Source organism: Rana temporaria, chromosome 4 (genome assembly GCF_905171775.1).
Source record: "Rana temporaria chromosome 4, aRanTem1.1, whole genome shotgun sequence".
Classification (NCBI taxonomy): Eukaryota; Metazoa; Chordata; class Amphibia; order Anura; family Ranidae; genus Rana; species Rana temporaria.
The window spans coordinates 47,779,208-47,796,648 of record NC_053492.1 but is presented as its reverse complement, the minus strand read 5'-3'; the positions used below and the strand labels follow the sequence as shown (position 1 = coordinate 47,796,648).

Genomic DNA, 17,441 nt, shown 5'->3' with positions numbered 1-17,441 from the left:
CGGGCTCACAGGAAGTGAGTTGAATGGCACTGGCCATGATTCAGCCCACAAAGTTGGATTTAAGCTTGTAGATTTTTGTATGAACATTTGGACGAGAAAGGATCAAAATTGTTAATTCAAGCATGCAATGGTTTCATAGACTCAGATCCATATGTGATCCACAGACAGAGGTGCCCGCTTGGCTCGCTTCTGAGATCCTGATAATGGAAATGTAATGGCCTCACACTCCCCTGGAAGCGCGTATACTTTATTGAAGTTTCAGAACAGATTAAAACATCACAGCAACGGAGCACTGACAAGTAGGAAGGTAGACGCATTTGGCACACAGCAGCACTTATTCGTTACCAAAATTAATAAGCGCTGCTGTGCGTGAAACGCGTCTACCTTCCTATCTGTCAGTACTCCAGTGCTGTGAGGTTTTAATCTGTATTTGACACTTCAATAAAGTATTCTTGCTTCCAGGGGAGTGTGCAACCGTTCCATTTCTACTAAAATGGTCATCTGACAAGGCCTTCTGAAAGGGGGAGTATCGCAATGATCTAGTGAAAGTTGTTATTTAAAAAGTGTTTGGATGTGTATTTCTTGTAGTTAAATTTGACTGGGGCCAAAGTAATTAAGCCAAAGATAAAAAAAAAATTGAGTGCAAAGTCAATTTGTATAAACTTTCTTTTTTTGGCTACTGCTCCCCTCTCTATATAGGTATCAAAATGAAGTTTAGCTTTGATTACAGTTATACTTCCAACCACCCTCCAATCTTCCATCGGCATCTTTAACCAATATGCATATTTGATGCATAAATCAAAGTTTATCTGTTATGTAATTATGGTGCAATAGTTTCATACCGAACAGTGGGAAATTGCCAATAATATTTATAGCACCAATTGGCTTATTGAAAGCCTGGCCCATGTGGTGAAACTGGACTCCAGATATGTGGATTAGGTTTGACTGATTTTCATAAGCTTGTGCCACGAAAACCAAACCTAGGTCTTGAGATCCCAAAATGTTCTCACTTCTGTCATAGTGGCACTCAGAAATATCTAAACAGAAATAAATAAAAAAAATATTAGGACATGTAACTTGTATTTATATACAGAATAATCATATGTACTGCTATACATTAAGTAACTAGTAGAATGAAATAGATCCCCGTAGTATCCTCATTGTTATTAATGTCCTTGACCAAAAGTTTCTGTTGTGCATTGTAAGTGCTCTAGGAAATGATCATATAAAGATGTTAATCTACTTAGTTTCACTATGACTTGTCCAGTCTTAGAATCTGATCTTAATCTCTTATTGCTTCTGTTCAAGGTTTTGGATCTTGGATACTGATTCCTGTCTAAGCCCTGGCATGACCTTGTGCTTGTTTTCTGATTACTCTTGTTTATCTCCTGCCTTGGCTTGAGTATTTCTCTATTAAATTTGGATATTGTGCCTGGTCACCACAGGCAACGTTTGAGATCTGGGGGCTGACCCACAGCTAATGTCAACACTCTTTGTGGGGGGGGGGGGGGCATGGATTATGGCCAGGTATCAGACCCTGTTCCATGGCATTAAACCACACCTACCACTTGTGACACATACAATAAACCAATATTTATGAGATCTGTAGTCTGGGTAGACCCCAAACATTATCCAAACTTTATCTATAGAGAACGGGCATGGGAGCTGATATCTTATTATTAGTGGTATGTGACCTCATATATCCTGGGAATGGCTAGCATGTCCACCTGAGGGAAGATATAAAAGTAATGGGGTTCTAGCCATGTAACAGCAGATGTGAGCTGACTGATGATTGGGGCTCTTTCTCTCAATTTATCTGCTGTGGGAGCCTGCTGCTGGGTGAAAAGTCTAACTGCTGACAGAACACTAAAAATGTATGTGTGCTGCCGATTGGGGAACCCATTAGGAGGCATCCTAAATTGACAGAAACAGAAACTGACTTGATTTTAGTTATTAACTCAGAGAAGCAGATGTTTTGTTGCTATGGGTTTTCTTTGCCATATCCTCCTAGCCCTTCTGCTTTGAAAACTGTGTTTGCTTCCTTACTTTAAAAAATGTAGAACAAACCCGCTCAGACTATTCCTGGGTATTCATGTCTCCTTCATGGTTTACCACTGTAACTACCAGTTCCCCCTTACAATACATATAAATGTATACCTGACACTCCTACTTGCTGACATCGTTGGTAGTGGCTGATGTATTCATCTGTCAGATTCCCTTGTACTACAATATCCCTGCTTAGCAAAGCTATAACAGGTCTTAGAATTATCCAGTCTGCTTTGATAAATTGCTTCACAATGTCATAGGAATACCTGTAATCAAAAAATGAGAAATTAAAAGACATAAAAAAATTCTGAATTCAAGCTTATAAGTAAATATTACAGAAAGCGTGCATCATGTAAAAAAAACAAAAAAAAAACGGAAAACCTTTCTAGTGCCAGTTCATAGTTCCATGCCAAAAAAAAATCTAAGGATGGGTACTACAAATACAACAATAAAAAAAATGTATCCAGTGATAAACACATTTAAATTATAGGAAAAATAATGAAATAAAAGCATAAACAATAACAAAATAGAAAGTGGCATGTCCATAGAAGCTTGCAATCCAGAGAAATATACTTTTTCTTCACTTAGCACCTCAGTTTACAGAAGGCATTTACAAACAATGGAGGTTTTGTAATATTTAATATAGACAATATTGCCTTTAAAACAGCTTTGGCATCCTGAGGTTTTATTGAATTCGAAGTGTGACTCACCTCAGAGATGGGCTGACAGAGAGGTGTGTGCCATTAATGGATCGTATGTTCAGAATTTCTTGCTGTTTGATGAGACCCTCAAATCTTCCTCCGCAAAGGACAACTTCATCCCCTACACGCCAGTCAACTGGATCCACTAGCACCAGGTCTGTGTCATTGGCTCTGGCTGCAGTTGCCAAATGTGTGAAAATGACATTTGGAACCCAGCCTGAAAAATAAGAGTTGAAAAGTCTACATTTTCTATCCAGTGTAGTTAGGAATATGTGAACCTAACTTCTAAAATTTGATAGATTTGATAGATTTAACATATTAATTTCAAAAGTCATTATCAATATTTTATATCTGCAGCTTTTATTAAAATAATGCGCTCTAAAGAAAAGCTTCCTGAGGGCACACAGATGTGCGAAATGCATTGAGGCACAACGCTGTCATCACTACCGCCTTTGTCTCAACGTCACGTCTGGAATTTGGAGTGCACGCCAGATCAGTGGTTATGAGCGGGTACTAAGTTAGAGTGGTTTGTAGAGGTGCCTCTCAGTGCAATGCATTTGTGTTTAAGTTTGTCCATTTTAAATAAAAACTTGCTGCACTATGAGGATTGTTCTCTCTTTGGATCCATGGTGTTGGGCAATATTTAGAGTGGATTAGGTACTGAGTCCATCATATCCATCCATATTGGATTGTGTCTGCAAGGCTCGTTAGGCCTTTGGGCCATTTACTGTTGGGGAGTGAACACTTTACACATACGAGGTGTGTCAATTAAATAACGAGACTGATTAAATAACTCACATGTATTTATATGTATTACAAATTTAACGCTTGTCCCCTTCAATATATTCCCCATTTGCACTAATACATTTCTGCAGTCTTGTTTTCCACTGGTCAAAGGCATAGGGAAAATCAATTTCTGTCAGCTGTTTCAACACATCTGCCGTTTTCTTCTTTATAGCATCAACTGACTCAAAACGTGTCCCTTTAAGCACTGATTTAACTTTTGGGAATTCATTCTCACGTCCCTAGCTGAATCTTTTGTGCCACTCAAACACATGCTCACGAGATAGGTCGTCATTCCCATAAGCTGTAGTAAGCAATTCAAAACATTCTTTACTAAAAAGTTCAAATTGACACGTTCAACTTTTAAAACGTAGGCCTCGTACACACAACCGTTTTCCTCGTCAAAATCCATCAAGAAAAATGCTGGCAGAGCATTTTTGCCGAGAAAAACGGTCGTGTGTACGTTTTTCGGCGAGAAAACTGTCTTAGATCTCGACTAGAAAAAAAGAGAACATGCTCTCATTTCTCTCGTCGGGAGTCTCAATTTCCTCGTCGCTTTTATCGTCGGGCTGGTTTACGACGAGAAACACATTCGTGTGTATGCTTAGAAACCCGCGCATACTCAGAATAAAGTATGAGACGGGAGCGCACCGTCGGTAAATGTAGCGTTCGTAATGAAGATAGCACATTAGTCACGCTGTAACAGACTGAAAAGCGCGAATCGTCTCTCACCAAACTTTTACTTAACACGCAGTAACATGAGATTAGCAAAAGCAGCCCCAAGGGTGGCGCCAGTGGAATCGAACTTCCCCTTTATAGTGCCATCGTACGTTGTTGTATGTCACCGCGTTTGAGAACGACGAGATTTTGTCTTGACAGTGTGTATGCAAGGAAAGCTTGACAAGATTCTCGTCAAGCCTGACAAGAACCTCGTCGAGGAAAACCTCGTAGAGGTTTCTTTTACAACGAGATTCTTGGTTGTGCGTACGAGGCCTTAGCATTTTTTCTGCACACTACAGATAACACAACCAAACTAAATGGTGACTCGCAATCAACTGAACGTCATAGAGGTGGAGTTACCTCTGTCCACAATACAAGTAAAGTCCCAGCCTAGGGAAGGAAATAGTGATGGGGGAACATGTGATCAGGTAAGTGATCTCCAATTAACTTTATCTGCCATGACCACCAGGGCATGGGTGGGTGGTGTTAACTTTCACTACCATGATCATCAGTGCAGAAAGGGGGGTGGTGGGTTTAACTTTCACTGCCATAACCACCAATGCTGGGGGAGGGACAGAGGGCTGGTTCACTATCACTGACCACCAATGCAAGGATGGGGGGGAGCAATTTCATTACCACTGACCACCAATACAGGGGGGTGGGGGATTTAATTTTACTGTCATTGACCACCAATGGGAAGTGGACGTGATAGTACTGGCACCAGTGCTGGGGGTTATTAGTGCAGCCACTAACACCAACGTTGGGGGTTATTATTTCGACTACCGACACCAATATTGGGGGAAGGGATATTCCAGGTAGGTCAGACAAAAGTAAAAACATCTCCTCCAGTTTAGAAGCCATATGTGCTGGCAATGCGTATAGCAATGAAATTAGGAAGAAGTTCTGGACAGCCACACTCCAAAAAAAATGTGCCTTTTATTTAAAAAATAGGATCAAAAATACATGCCACAGCAAAACGGACAGAAGAACTGACGCGTTTCACACTATCAAACAGTGCATAATCATAGCTATGATTAAGCACTGTTTGATAGTGTGAAACGCATCAGCTCCTCTGTCCGTTCTGCTGTGGCATGTATTTTTTATCCCATTTTATAAATATAAGGTTATTTTTTGGAGTGCAGTGTCCAGAACTTACTCCTATTTTCATTACCAATATTGGGGGGTTATTATTGCACTTACTGACACCAATGTTGGAGTGTTGGAGGTTATTTTTGTGTATACTGTCACTGTATGGTGGGGGTTTATATTTGCTTTAGCTGACACCAAAGCTGGGGGTGATTATTGCATTCACTGACACCAATGCTGAGGGTTATAATTACTGCCATTGGTAGCAATGTTGGGTTTATCATACTCCAATTTCTTCAGTGTGTATTGCAATGTGCTGCCAAAATATGTAGCAGGGCTGAAATTGTTTGGCACTGAGGTGCATTGTAACCTATTAATTCGACTGAGCTGCCTAACTTGACACAATGCACCTCAATGTGCTACTATTGTGTGGCCCTCTGAGGCCGGATTTACACTGCAGTATGGAGCGGCTCACAGCAGGGTTGCGGTGCGTCCCTGTTCACAGTTTTAGTTCCGATTTTGATCCGAAATTCCCACCGGAGCCACTCTGGAGATGTTTGAACCGGCTCTATAGAGAGTCGGTCACAACCTTCAGACATGAAAATTGGATGCAGGGAAGCTCAGCCTGAAAGTGTCAGGCCCTCGTACACACGACCGAACATGTCCGCTGAAACTGGTCCGTCGGACCAGTTTCAGCAGACATGTTCGGTCGTGTGTAGGGCCGACCGGACAATTATCAGGCCGACTGGACAGGTTTCCAGCGGACAACTGTTTCTTAGCATGCTAAGAAACATGTCCGCTGGAAGCCTGTCCGCCGGACATGTCCGATGGTCAGTACGACTCATCGGACATGTCCGCTGGCCCGAGAACCCACGCATGACGTCAAAGTGATTTGACGCATGCGTAGAAGCATTGAACTTCCGGGTTTGCGCACGTCGCTGCGTCATTGTCGCCACCACGTCACCGCGTCGTCACCGTGTCGTCTGTCCGCGGGAAATTTGGTCTGATGGTGTGTACAGCCATCAGACCAAATGATCCCAGCGGACATGTCCGATGAAAACGGTCCACGGACCGTTTTAATCGGACATGTTGGGTCGTCTGTGCGAGGCCTCAGAGGCCCTCTAGTTTTCAAGTTGACCACCACTGCTTTAAATGCGCTCTAAGGGTCAGACAAAAAGCACAATAACTGTAAACAGCGTGTCCCCCAATTTCCGGAGATAAGAATAGGAATGCTTTCAAACACAAACTAATTAGACAAGGACACACTCTTGCCATGGCCACAATAACAAGAGTTACATGGATAATAAACAATGAATTCAAATATAAAAAATTTAATATGCCCTTATAGCGCATCCATGGTCAAAAGATACAACGGTCTATTAATTTCCACATTGTATTTCAATTACTACTGCTATTAATCTGAACAATCCTAAAGCTTGTAAACTTTGTGAAGATCCTCACAGATTGCCTTCCTGGAATTCTGTGACACGTAATCACTATGCCCTGTGAGTAGGCACTTCTGTGTCACACATTTCACAGAGCCTTTCTTCTGAACTACATAGGTGCTGAGAGGAGGAGTTTCAGGAGGCGAACTCAGTACAGGGATAAAGGCTTGCAGGCAGCAAGGTATTATGGGGCAGGTAGAAATTCTAGTAAACAGCAGAGGAAAAGCTGCAAAACATGCAGGGAATCCAAGAACTTCAGGAACTAGAAGGCCAGCAGACAGGCAGCGTTCACAACATTAAAGGTTGGTTTTCCAAAATAACACATGCAATAATTTAGAAAGGTGAAAGGTTTTGTGTAATATAAAATGTTTGATACTTAAATAACTCTTCTTTTTATCATAGAGGCATACACCTGTAGCACTACCCCAGCAGGAGCTGCTGGTTATATTTTTGGTGGCACGTTACCTCTATGTTCTCGCTGTCCAGGGTGAAAGGAGAGTTTGAAGAATTTCAATGTCCACACAGTGCACTTCATTTTCTTGGATTTATTTTGCAGAACTTTAGAAAAGAAGAAGGATGAGGGGTGGAAGGGTAGGTAGGTTCAGGTGCGTAATCAAAAGTAGGGAAACACTCCTGTTTCCAGCAAACAGTACTCGTCGCCACTCTAGCCAGAGTGGGTATTGCTCACCCGGATAGGTCGCTCTCACTGGCCTAGCAGCCGGGATGGCGCACAATGTAAAGTACAGTCTCTGCCACAGACCTTCCTTTCTTGATGAAACACTTTGGTCCGGAATCCTCTGCCACAGGATCCAGCACCCGGGTCTCTTTAGCTTTATTTCTTTAGAACCTTTAGATCCAACAGGCGACACTGTCAAGCCTCTTGGTGTACGGTGCATCCTTTGATGAAGTTTCCAGGCCTTCTCCCATGGTACCAGCCTCTTGCATGGCCCTCTCCAGGACAGGTCCTCCCCTGGCTTCCTTCATCAAGTGGCTTCCTCCCGCAGGATGGACAGTACAGGATCACTTTTGCAGTACATGCCCCAGCCAGACAACTGGGCCCACCAGACGAAGCCGCAGCCCCGGGCCAATGTGGTCCCGGAACTAGGATTCAGAGCACGCACCTCAGGCCAGGCGGGCCCTTAAGTACCCCTCCCCAGCATGCACAGCGGGGCGACCCCTCCCACTAACTCGTTTCTGAGGGGGACACTCAATACACCTTGCTGCTGCCACCCTTGGCCTGGGGTGGTAATGACACCCCCCAGGCGAGCAATGGTGGATACACTCAACACAGCCATGGCTGAAACAGAGGCTAAATTGCCCTTAACCACTCTGGTCTAAGCCAAATAACAGCTCATACCCCCACTAAATTTAAAGCAGCGCCTGTTCGACAGGAGCAGGGCGCTCCACAAAAAAAGGACAATTGAGGAAGAAAGATGGACAGAGGGATTCCGTTCCAAATGTGGGGCAGTCGGAGGCTAAGGAATAGTATTTTTTTACTGACTTTCAAACACTGCAGGAGCAGGGCCAGATCTTGCATGGGGGGGTGCAAGGGTGGGCTGTGCCCCCCAGATTTTGGTCTTGCCCCCCTCAGGACCAGTGACGTCAGCCGGGTGGACCCTATAGTGAGGCACTGAAGCCCAGCTGAAGCACAGCAGTCACTGTCAGTGCAATGTTCAACTCAGCTCCAGCTGGAAGCTAGAGGACATACAGTTTTTAGCCTGGCCACATATCTAAGAGTGTGTGAATGCCTCTTGGAATAGGCACAGGTTTTATTTAATCGTCCCCTTAAAGCCACCCCAACTGTTAAGCACAATCTTGCTATACCTACTATTCACCGTTGCCACAAGTATAAAATGATGGTGTGGCGATACCATGCACCCCCTGATCAGACGGGCTAGATCTGGCCCTGTGCAGGAGAATGATAGGCATGGGACCTGAAACTAGAGCATTCTAGTTCTCTTCATACACTATTTGCTGTGCTCTTTCAATAACTTCTATGTGTAGACTACTATATCCATCTGTAGATTTCCCTTTCTTTCCCCTTTGCTTTGGTTACAATATATAATTGTCCAGAGTAGATTTAGCAGGAAATGAGTCCATTAGTTAGCAAGTATGCTCACCTCTGTCTGCTGAAAAGCCATGGAGGCAGGCTGCATGCCTGGATAAGAGATCCTGGTATGGATTGGAGTGGACCCCCGCAATGTTTTTTGTAACATTTGCAGAGTGCCAGTGCCCTATGAATCGGGTCTAAATGCCAAGTGTGCATGGGGTCTAAAGCTGTCTGCAGCAGCGGCTCATACTTAACCTTCCCTTCACTGCCCTCCCAATTTATTTGCAGCTGAGAGCAAGGGTAAGGAGTCCTCTGTTAGCGCCAAGTCAATCTTAGTTGAAGCTTACACAGTGACTTTTTCCTGTCCACCATGTGACAGCACCAATGTCCTCACTAAGTGCCAGCTCTATCACATGAGAGGTAGTGGAGTCACATTTTCCCCATTCAAAGAAATAAAGGTTTCTTTTCTTGCACACCCCCCACCTCCAACAGAGAATGAATCAAGGTGGAGTACAGGGAAGGAGAACAGAAGTCCTAAATGGACAAAACACAGGTTCACTTTAAACAATCCCTGTTTCATTTGAGGCATTTTTGCAGAAAAAAAATATGTGATCCCTATTAGGCAGCTTAGCCGTCGTCACTCATGGCACCCAAGCACTTTATCCTGAGCGCTTTCTGCATACAGCTGGCACCGCTTTTCCATTATTGCCACTTAATCTATGGTGCTATTGAATGCGACAAGGAATATTTGCCTGCAGGAATTAGCAGGCTCGCTGAAAGGATCGTTTAAATGCTAAGAGCAGTTGGCTCTAACGACAACATATTGCTAGGTAAATTTTCATGGCTGTCAATTGAATTACGCATTATTGTTAATGGAAAGCTGTCAGTTACACAACGTTGAGCATGTGCCCGATTATGACCAATTTTGGACAATTTGCTGGGGAAACGCAATGACCCCCGAGGAGGGAGGAAATAATTTTTAAAAGCTCACAAAGAAAGTTGGAGAAACGAATGTCGCGTGAATATTTATGACCCAATATATTATCATTTGTGAGGTTTGGATATTTGGAGCATTTTTTCACATATGCCTCAATCTGCACAGCTTAATTTTCAAGAATTTAAGATGTAAAGAGAGAAATCATGATGCTGAATGGTTAAACCATACAAAATGGACATGTCAAGAGCACCTGTCATTTTGGAACACTGGGATACATCAATTTGATGTATTCAGATAGAGATAGAGTCGAAGTACCTAATAAGAAACAGGGCTCTTTGGTAGATCACCAGATACCACCGTAGTATCCTTTCTATGTGTTATTACTATTTTCCAGATAGGCCTTGTAGCTGTATTAAGTATTTACAATGACCATGACTGCCAGGAGAGAAACAAGGGGTCAGATTCACAGAAGAGATACGACGGCGTATCTCCTGATATGCCGGCGTATCTCTGAGATACGATTGTCGTATCTATGCAACTGATTCATAGAATCAGTTACGCATAGATAGCCCTAAGATCCGACAGGTGTAACTTGTGTTACACCGTCGGATCTTAGGCTGCAATTCTAGGCTGGCCGCTAGGTGGCGAGGCCATTGCGGTCGGCGTAGAATATGCAAATGACTAGTTACGGCGATTCACGAACGTCCGCGATGCCCGTCGATCTAAATTTACGTTGTTTCCGTAGCGATACACGTCGTAAAGATAAAGCTAAGCCCTAGGTGGTCTAGCCAATGTTAAGTATGGCCGTCGTTCCCGTGTCGAAATTTAAAATGTCACGTCGTTTGCGTAAGTCGTCCGTGAATGGCGCTGGACCCCATTTACGTTAACGTCAAACCAATGACGTCCTTGCGACGCCTTTTAGCGCAATGCACGTCGGGTAATTTGACGGACGGATCATGCGCAGTACGCTCGGCGCGGGAACGCGCCTAATTTAAATGGTGCCCGCCCCATTTGAATTAGGCGGGCTTGCGCCGAGCGGATTTACATTACACCGCCACAAGTTTACAGGTAAGTGCTTTGTGAATCAGGCACGTACGCTGTAAACCAGCGGCGGTGTAATGTAAATGGGATACGTTACGCCGCCGCTGCGTAACGTAAATCTACCTGAATCTGGCCCAAGGTGTTTAAGTTGAAACAATAGTAAGTTTTCAATTTTTTGGATATATATCCAAATATGATCTGCTTAAATTACTAAACTCAAGTGATATCATTTGATTTCTAAATACACCTTCTTAGCATTCCTGCATTGTATGGATTTTCTTCTTTGGACGTGGAAATCGTCTTTAGAACTCTATTCCCACATCATATTTTAATAAAATATATCTAAATGCAATCCCTACAATCTCAACATGTTGCTTTAATTTCATAATTCTATTCTTAAATCTGCGGCTTAAAATAATCCTTGATGATCCTGCCATGAACGTTCTACTTCAGGTAAGAAGGAAGAGTCATTACCACCACTAAGAACAAAATGGAGATCTCTTTGATAAGAATATGCACTTGAATGTATGAATGAAAATATACTGATGTAGCACCCTGGTAGTAGGCAGGGTTGCTAACAAATCTAGCTTGCTAGGTGGAAACTAACCTGGCTGATTGATAGGGGATTCACTGGCTTTAACCTAACTCTGGATTTTATGCACCTCTCTTTTGTAGGTGGCATTGTTGCCTGTGGCATTAGAATGACAAGGGCATAGTGAATTCAAACTAGGAGTGGATAGGTTTTTTCAGCCAATTGGCAGGGTTTTCTTTAGTCCCTTGGCCTCCTGGGAGAGCCTTTTTATTCGGAAGGAGTCAGGTGATCACTGTTCTGTGCCACCCGGATGGCTGTCTGAGTGGACGTGTGTCACAAGGCTTCGGGTTGCTAAGCCAGAAACCTGAGGCCTATCCCAGGTGCACCTGGCTGTTAGGCTGCCTGAGGCCTATCCAGGTTTGAGAGAAGCAGTGCGGGGTTGGGGCTTTCGGCTGAAAGCCCAACCAAGTTGCAGAGGTCCCACTGGACAGGGAACCGCATTGTTGCCAGCGGTGAGGGAGAAGCAGTTGCCACATGGAATGACCACTCATGTTACCAGAGGCAAGTGAGGATCAAGGTCAGAGATAAAGGAGACACAGTTGCCATTAAGGGACAACCACTTCGGTTATCAGAGGCCAGTTATGGAAGTCTGAAGAAGTATCAGGTCAGCCTTATTCACTACCCTGGATGGAGAACAATTTGGAAAGCTTCAGCAGAGTGTCAAGCCTTGAGGAGAATACATCGGGTTAACTGTGGAAGAGCTCAGGGGATCCAGTGACGTCTGGGATCTTGAAGTCTAGTGTGAGACTGGGAGCTCAGTGAGTGAAGATCTACAGTAGGATACTGTAAGACGGTGGTCTCCAAACTGCGTCCCCAGGGCCAGATGCGGCCCTTTGCTTGCCTTTATCCGGCCCTTAGGGCACTTTCCCTCCCACTGATATGAGACCCTATTCTGCCATCTGACACTGGCAGTGGAGCACCATTTCTTCCACTGACGTCACTAATGGGGCACTATTCCTCCCCCTAATACTGATGCCAGGAAATTTTCCACTCCCGCTGGCCAAAGTACGGCCCTCCAAGAGTCTGAAGGACAATAAACTGGCCCTTTGTTTAGAATGTTTGGAGACCCCTGCTGTAAGAGGTGAGAAAAGATCTATAACGGCTACTGTGAGTTACGTGTATGGATCTCTATTGACTGTTCCAAGTTCAGTTGCCAAAGGAGACAGCACTTCTACCAATACTGTTGCTGCATCCAGCTTAAAGACCCTTTACCTGTATAGCTGTCTGCCTATTTTTGTCTCGGAGTCTGCCAATTGTTATTGCATCTGCCTAAGGGTGTCCTGGCCCTAAATCCTCTTACCCTCAGTTCTTGTTAAGAGACAATAAATCTCTTTTTTTTTGCATCTAAAAAGGTACTGGTGCCCATGTTTTCAACTTGCATTACACCCATCATGCCTAGTAACCCATACTGTGAAGACGGATGTCAGCTCTCCCTAACTCTGAAGGTCACCATTAGGCCTTTGGGGGTCGGGGATGTGGCTACACCTCTTAACTGCCTTCATGTTAGAATACGATTGATTATAATTCTTGATATGTCATTGTAATATGTTCTTGTAATCCTAGCGCTCTTTGGATATGTTTATTGTAACCGTATGAGTGCTCCGGAACATGTGTCAAAATACATGCAATCACGCTCCCGGAAGTTGGTATGGGTCGCTCCAGATTGTATTACCGGCGGTGTGGTTTCACTTCTTTCATATGTGAGTGTATACCGATTGTTTTTAACAATAAAAATGTGCACTATGTGGGTTGCATGGTCTCCTCTTTAGTTTACCATGAGTGAATACTGGAGATGGAGGCTTAAAGGGATTATTTCCCTATTTGAACCAACCTAGTGAATGAGAGTGCAGAGTCTGGATGAACATCGGATGCATTCATATAGCGTGCTTAATGACTTCTCATTAACCAGAGAGTTAGTACTTTTTGGTAAGCCTTCTGGTGGTGGTGACCAGTCTCGTGAGGGATCACAACACCTTTTTTGTTTTGGGTGTTTGGAGGATTTATTACTACGTATTATTACACTTTTTTGGACTTTTGATCATATGTTTATTTATTCATTTTGATAATTTGGTGTACTGTAGATTTATTTTTGTAGCACAACACAGTACTTTGCTAAGATTGTAACCATATATTCTATCATGTGTTTGTTTAAACAAAGAACTAGAAAAAAGGTTCTTGTTCAGACACTCAGGGCCAGATTCACGTAGAATCGCAGCGGCGTAACGTATCCTAGATAAGTTACACCGCCGCAATTTTTCATCGCAAGTGCCTGATTCACCAAGCACTTGCGATGAAAACTACGCCCGCGGCCTCCGGCGCAAGGCGGGCCAATTTAAATGGGCGTGTGCCATTTAAATTAGGCGCGCTCCCGCGCCGGACCTACTGCGCATGCTCCGTTTTCTAACTTCCGCCGTGCTTTGCGCGCCGTGACGTCATTTTTTTGAACAGCGACGCGCGTAGCGTACTTCTGTATTCCCGGACGGCTTACGCAAACGACGTTAAATTTTGAATTTCGAAGCGGAAACGACGGCCATACTTTAGACAGCAATACACTTGCTGACTAAAGTTAGGGCACCAAAAAAAACGACTAACTTTGCGACGGGAAACTTGACTACGGACGACGTAGCGAACGCGAAAAACCGTTGTGGATCGGGCGTAACTCCTAATTTGCATACCCGACGCTGGTTTACGACGCAAACTCCCCCCAGCGGCGGCCGCGGTACTGCATCCTAAGATCCGACAGTGTAAAACTATTACACCTGTCGGATCTTAGGGATATCTATGCATAACTGATTCTATGAATCATAGAAACAGAGATATGACGGCGTATCAGGAGAAACGCTGTTGTATCTCATTTGTGAATCTGGCCCTAAGTTTCCTTTTATAGGGGGACAACTTTCTGTTCCTGTGGGTGTATGTCCTGTTTCCTGCTGTGCAACACTGCTGATACTTTTAAGTTTTTTTTTTAATAGTATGCATTGCTATTGTAATATGGTATGCATTACTACCGTTTTACGAATTATTTATGCTCTAATGCCCCGTACACACGATCGGAAAAACCTTGGATGGCTTTTTCAACGTCATTCCGCTCAAGATTGGCTTGCATACACACGGTCACACACAAGTTCTCTGAACTTTCTACCGCCAAGAACGCGGTGGCGTACGACACTACGACGAACCGAGAAAATTAAGTTCAATGCTTCCGAGCATGCGTCGCATTGTTTCCGAGCGTGTGTCGGAATTTTGCACGTCAGAATTTCCGATTTTTTTTCGTTGGAAAATTTGAGAACCAGCTCTCAATCTTTTGTTGGCAGAAATTCCGACAGCAAAAGTCCGATGGAGTATACACAAGGTCGGAATTTCAGACCAAAAGCTCACATCGGAATTTCCGATCGTGTGTGCGAGGCATAACAGTCATATTGTTTTGATGGGCACCCTGATGTAATGGGGGACTCTGATGACGACACTGATGTAAAAGGGACTCTAAAGCCTTGTACACACGATCAGATATCTGATAGAATCTAATGGATTTTTTCGTCGGATATCCCCATGAAGCTGACTTTCATCAGTCTTGCCTACACACCATCAGTCAAAAATCCGACCGTGCCAAAACGCGGTGATGTAAAACACGTCGTGCTGAGAAAAATGAAGTTCAATGCTTCCGAGCACGCGTCGATTTGATTCTGAGCATGCGTAGATTTTTGACCGATGGACTTCCACTCCATCGGTCTGTTTTCATCGGACAAACCGATTGTGTGTACAGGGCTTAAAGCGGGGGTTCACCCCAAAAAAATGTTTTTAATATTACATCTAGCAGAGCCAGCATAGTAAGGGCATTTACTTTCGGCGTTTTTTTTTTTTTTCTCCGTACATACCTTTATATTCTGTTTTTGTCCAGGGCTTCCGGGTTCCGATGACTGCGGGACTGGGCGTTCCTATCCTTCTGTTCGATGATTGACGGCTTGTGAAACAGGTGACCTGTCGCACAACGCGCGTCACCAGATGTCGGGAAATAGCCGAGCTGCGAGTCGGCACTATACAACGCCTGCACAGTCAGCTCTACACGGCGGGCGCAGGCACCGTATAGTGCCGACTCGCAGCTCGGCTATTTCCAGAAATCTGGTGACGTGCGTTGTGCGACAGGTCACCTGTTTCACAAGCCGTCAATCATCAAACCGAAGGATAGGAACGCCCAGTCCCGCAGTCATCGGAACCCTGAGGCAGGGATAGGAACGCCCAGTCCCGGAGTCATCAGAACGCAGAAGCCCTGGACCAAATCAGAATATAAAGGTAAGTACGGAGAAAAAAAAAAAAACCTGCCGAAAGTATATGCCCTTACTATGCTGGCTCTAATGTTAAAAATTTGTTTTTAGGGTGAACCTCCACTGATGAGGACCTTTATGTAAGGGGCAACTCTGATAAGGACCTTGATATAAGGGGGAACGCTGCTGGAGAACCTGACATAAGGGGGGATTTTGAGGGGGAACCTGATATAAGGGGGACTTTGATAGATACCCTGATGTAAGGGGGACTCTAACGGAGACTGACAAGTTTTGGAGACCCCTCTTCTAAAGCATCTCATTTACTGAACATTGGGGTAGATTCAGAGAGCAATTGCGTCTGCGTAACCATAGTTACGCAGCGCAATTGCTTACTTGCCCCGGCGTATCGAATGCTCCTGATTCAGGAACCTCGATACGCCGACTGCAGCCTAAGATATGACTGGCATAAGGCTCCTTATGCCGTCATATCTTAGGCTGCATTCTTACGCAGGCTGCTAGGTGGCGTTCCCGTTGTGGTCAGCGTAGAGTATGCAAATTGCATACTAACGCCGATTCACAACCCTACGCGAGCCCTGAGTACACAGTTTACGTCGTTTGCTTACGTCGGTTTTTGCGTAAGGCTGCCCCTGATATGCCCAAAGCTACGTATACCCGTCGTTCCCGCGTTGCGTTTTTGAAAAAGTGAATCGTGAATGGTGCTGGACGCCATTCACGTTCACTTTGAAGCAAATGACGTCCTTGCGACGTCATTTACCGCAATGCACGTCGGGAAAGTTTCCCGACGGAGCATGCGCACTACGTTCGGCGCGGGAACGCGCCAAATTTAAATGATCCACGCCCCCCTACGGGATCATTTAAATTGCGCGCTCGTACGCCGGGCATTTTTCAGGTGCGCCCACGCAATTTACGGAGCTACTGCTCCGTGAGCCGAGCGTAGTGCAGGTAATTTACGGAGGCGCAGAGGCAAAACGGTGCGCTGCGCCCCCGTAAAAAATGCGCAAATGTACCTGAATCTACCCCATTATTTGCAGACCCTTTGGTGATGTCAGGGACCACAGTTAAGGCCCCCCTATAGTTGAAAACTGCTCTTTTAGAAGGTATATAACGCTGAGAACCCCTACTCTATGGAATGACAGAGTCGAACCAGCAACTAGTTTTACTCTGTAATTCCTCTGGGATTTCTTTCGGCTGAGAAATTTGTAGCAGCCCTCCTCGTCTCCGACTTAGATTACCACACCTAGAAAAACATTCAGGTTTATCATTATCAAGAGGATTGCAGACTTTAAACAAAAGATTATCTTAAGAGATACCACATTACATCTGTACGGCTGATGGCGTGCTGGAAGAACGGAGGTCTAATTTGCCATGTGAGACGGAAATAAAAGCGTCAGATGGTTCTTTTTCACAGTAGATAATACAGAACCGAGCCAAGTTATTGAGTTTTTTTTTCTTTTTATAATGCTCTGTGCAAAGTACAGTCTCTGTTGGATGGCTACAATTAAACATCATTGAAAACACTTGTGCGATCCTCGATTTAACACCGAGCGAGCGAGCCTCTTTTGGAAAACAGAGCTGTATCAATTTGCCTGCGCTTTACATCAAACGGAACGCTATGAGCTGCTTCTAATTTAATACCATTTCGCTCCATGGCACATAACAAATTGGAGACCATGTCAGTGTTATTTTTTAGACCGATATCACAGTTCAAAATCATTAAACAAACAGACTTTGAAATTCTCAGCCAGCTCGCGGGAGAC

The 17,441-nt window shown here is 44.3% G+C and overlaps 1 protein-coding gene across 1 annotated transcript in view; it reads right to left on the bottom strand.

Moving 5' to 3' along the window:
• Window positions 1-704: 704 nt before the first annotated feature.
• Window positions 705-17,441, bottom strand: part of LOC120935614 (fibrocystin-like) — a 182,685-nt gene continuing 165,948 nt past the window's right edge. Inside the window, exons 4-6 of the mRNA XM_040347663.1 lie at window positions 2,757-2,964; window positions 2,158-2,312; window positions 705-1,037 (exon numbers count right to left, since the gene is read on the bottom strand). Coding sequence (XP_040203597.1) covers window positions 799-1,037; window positions 2,158-2,312; window positions 2,757-2,964 — 602 coding nt within the window. The 3' untranslated portion in view covers window positions 705-798. The remainder of the gene's footprint in view (window positions 1,038-2,157; window positions 2,313-2,756; window positions 2,965-17,441) is intronic.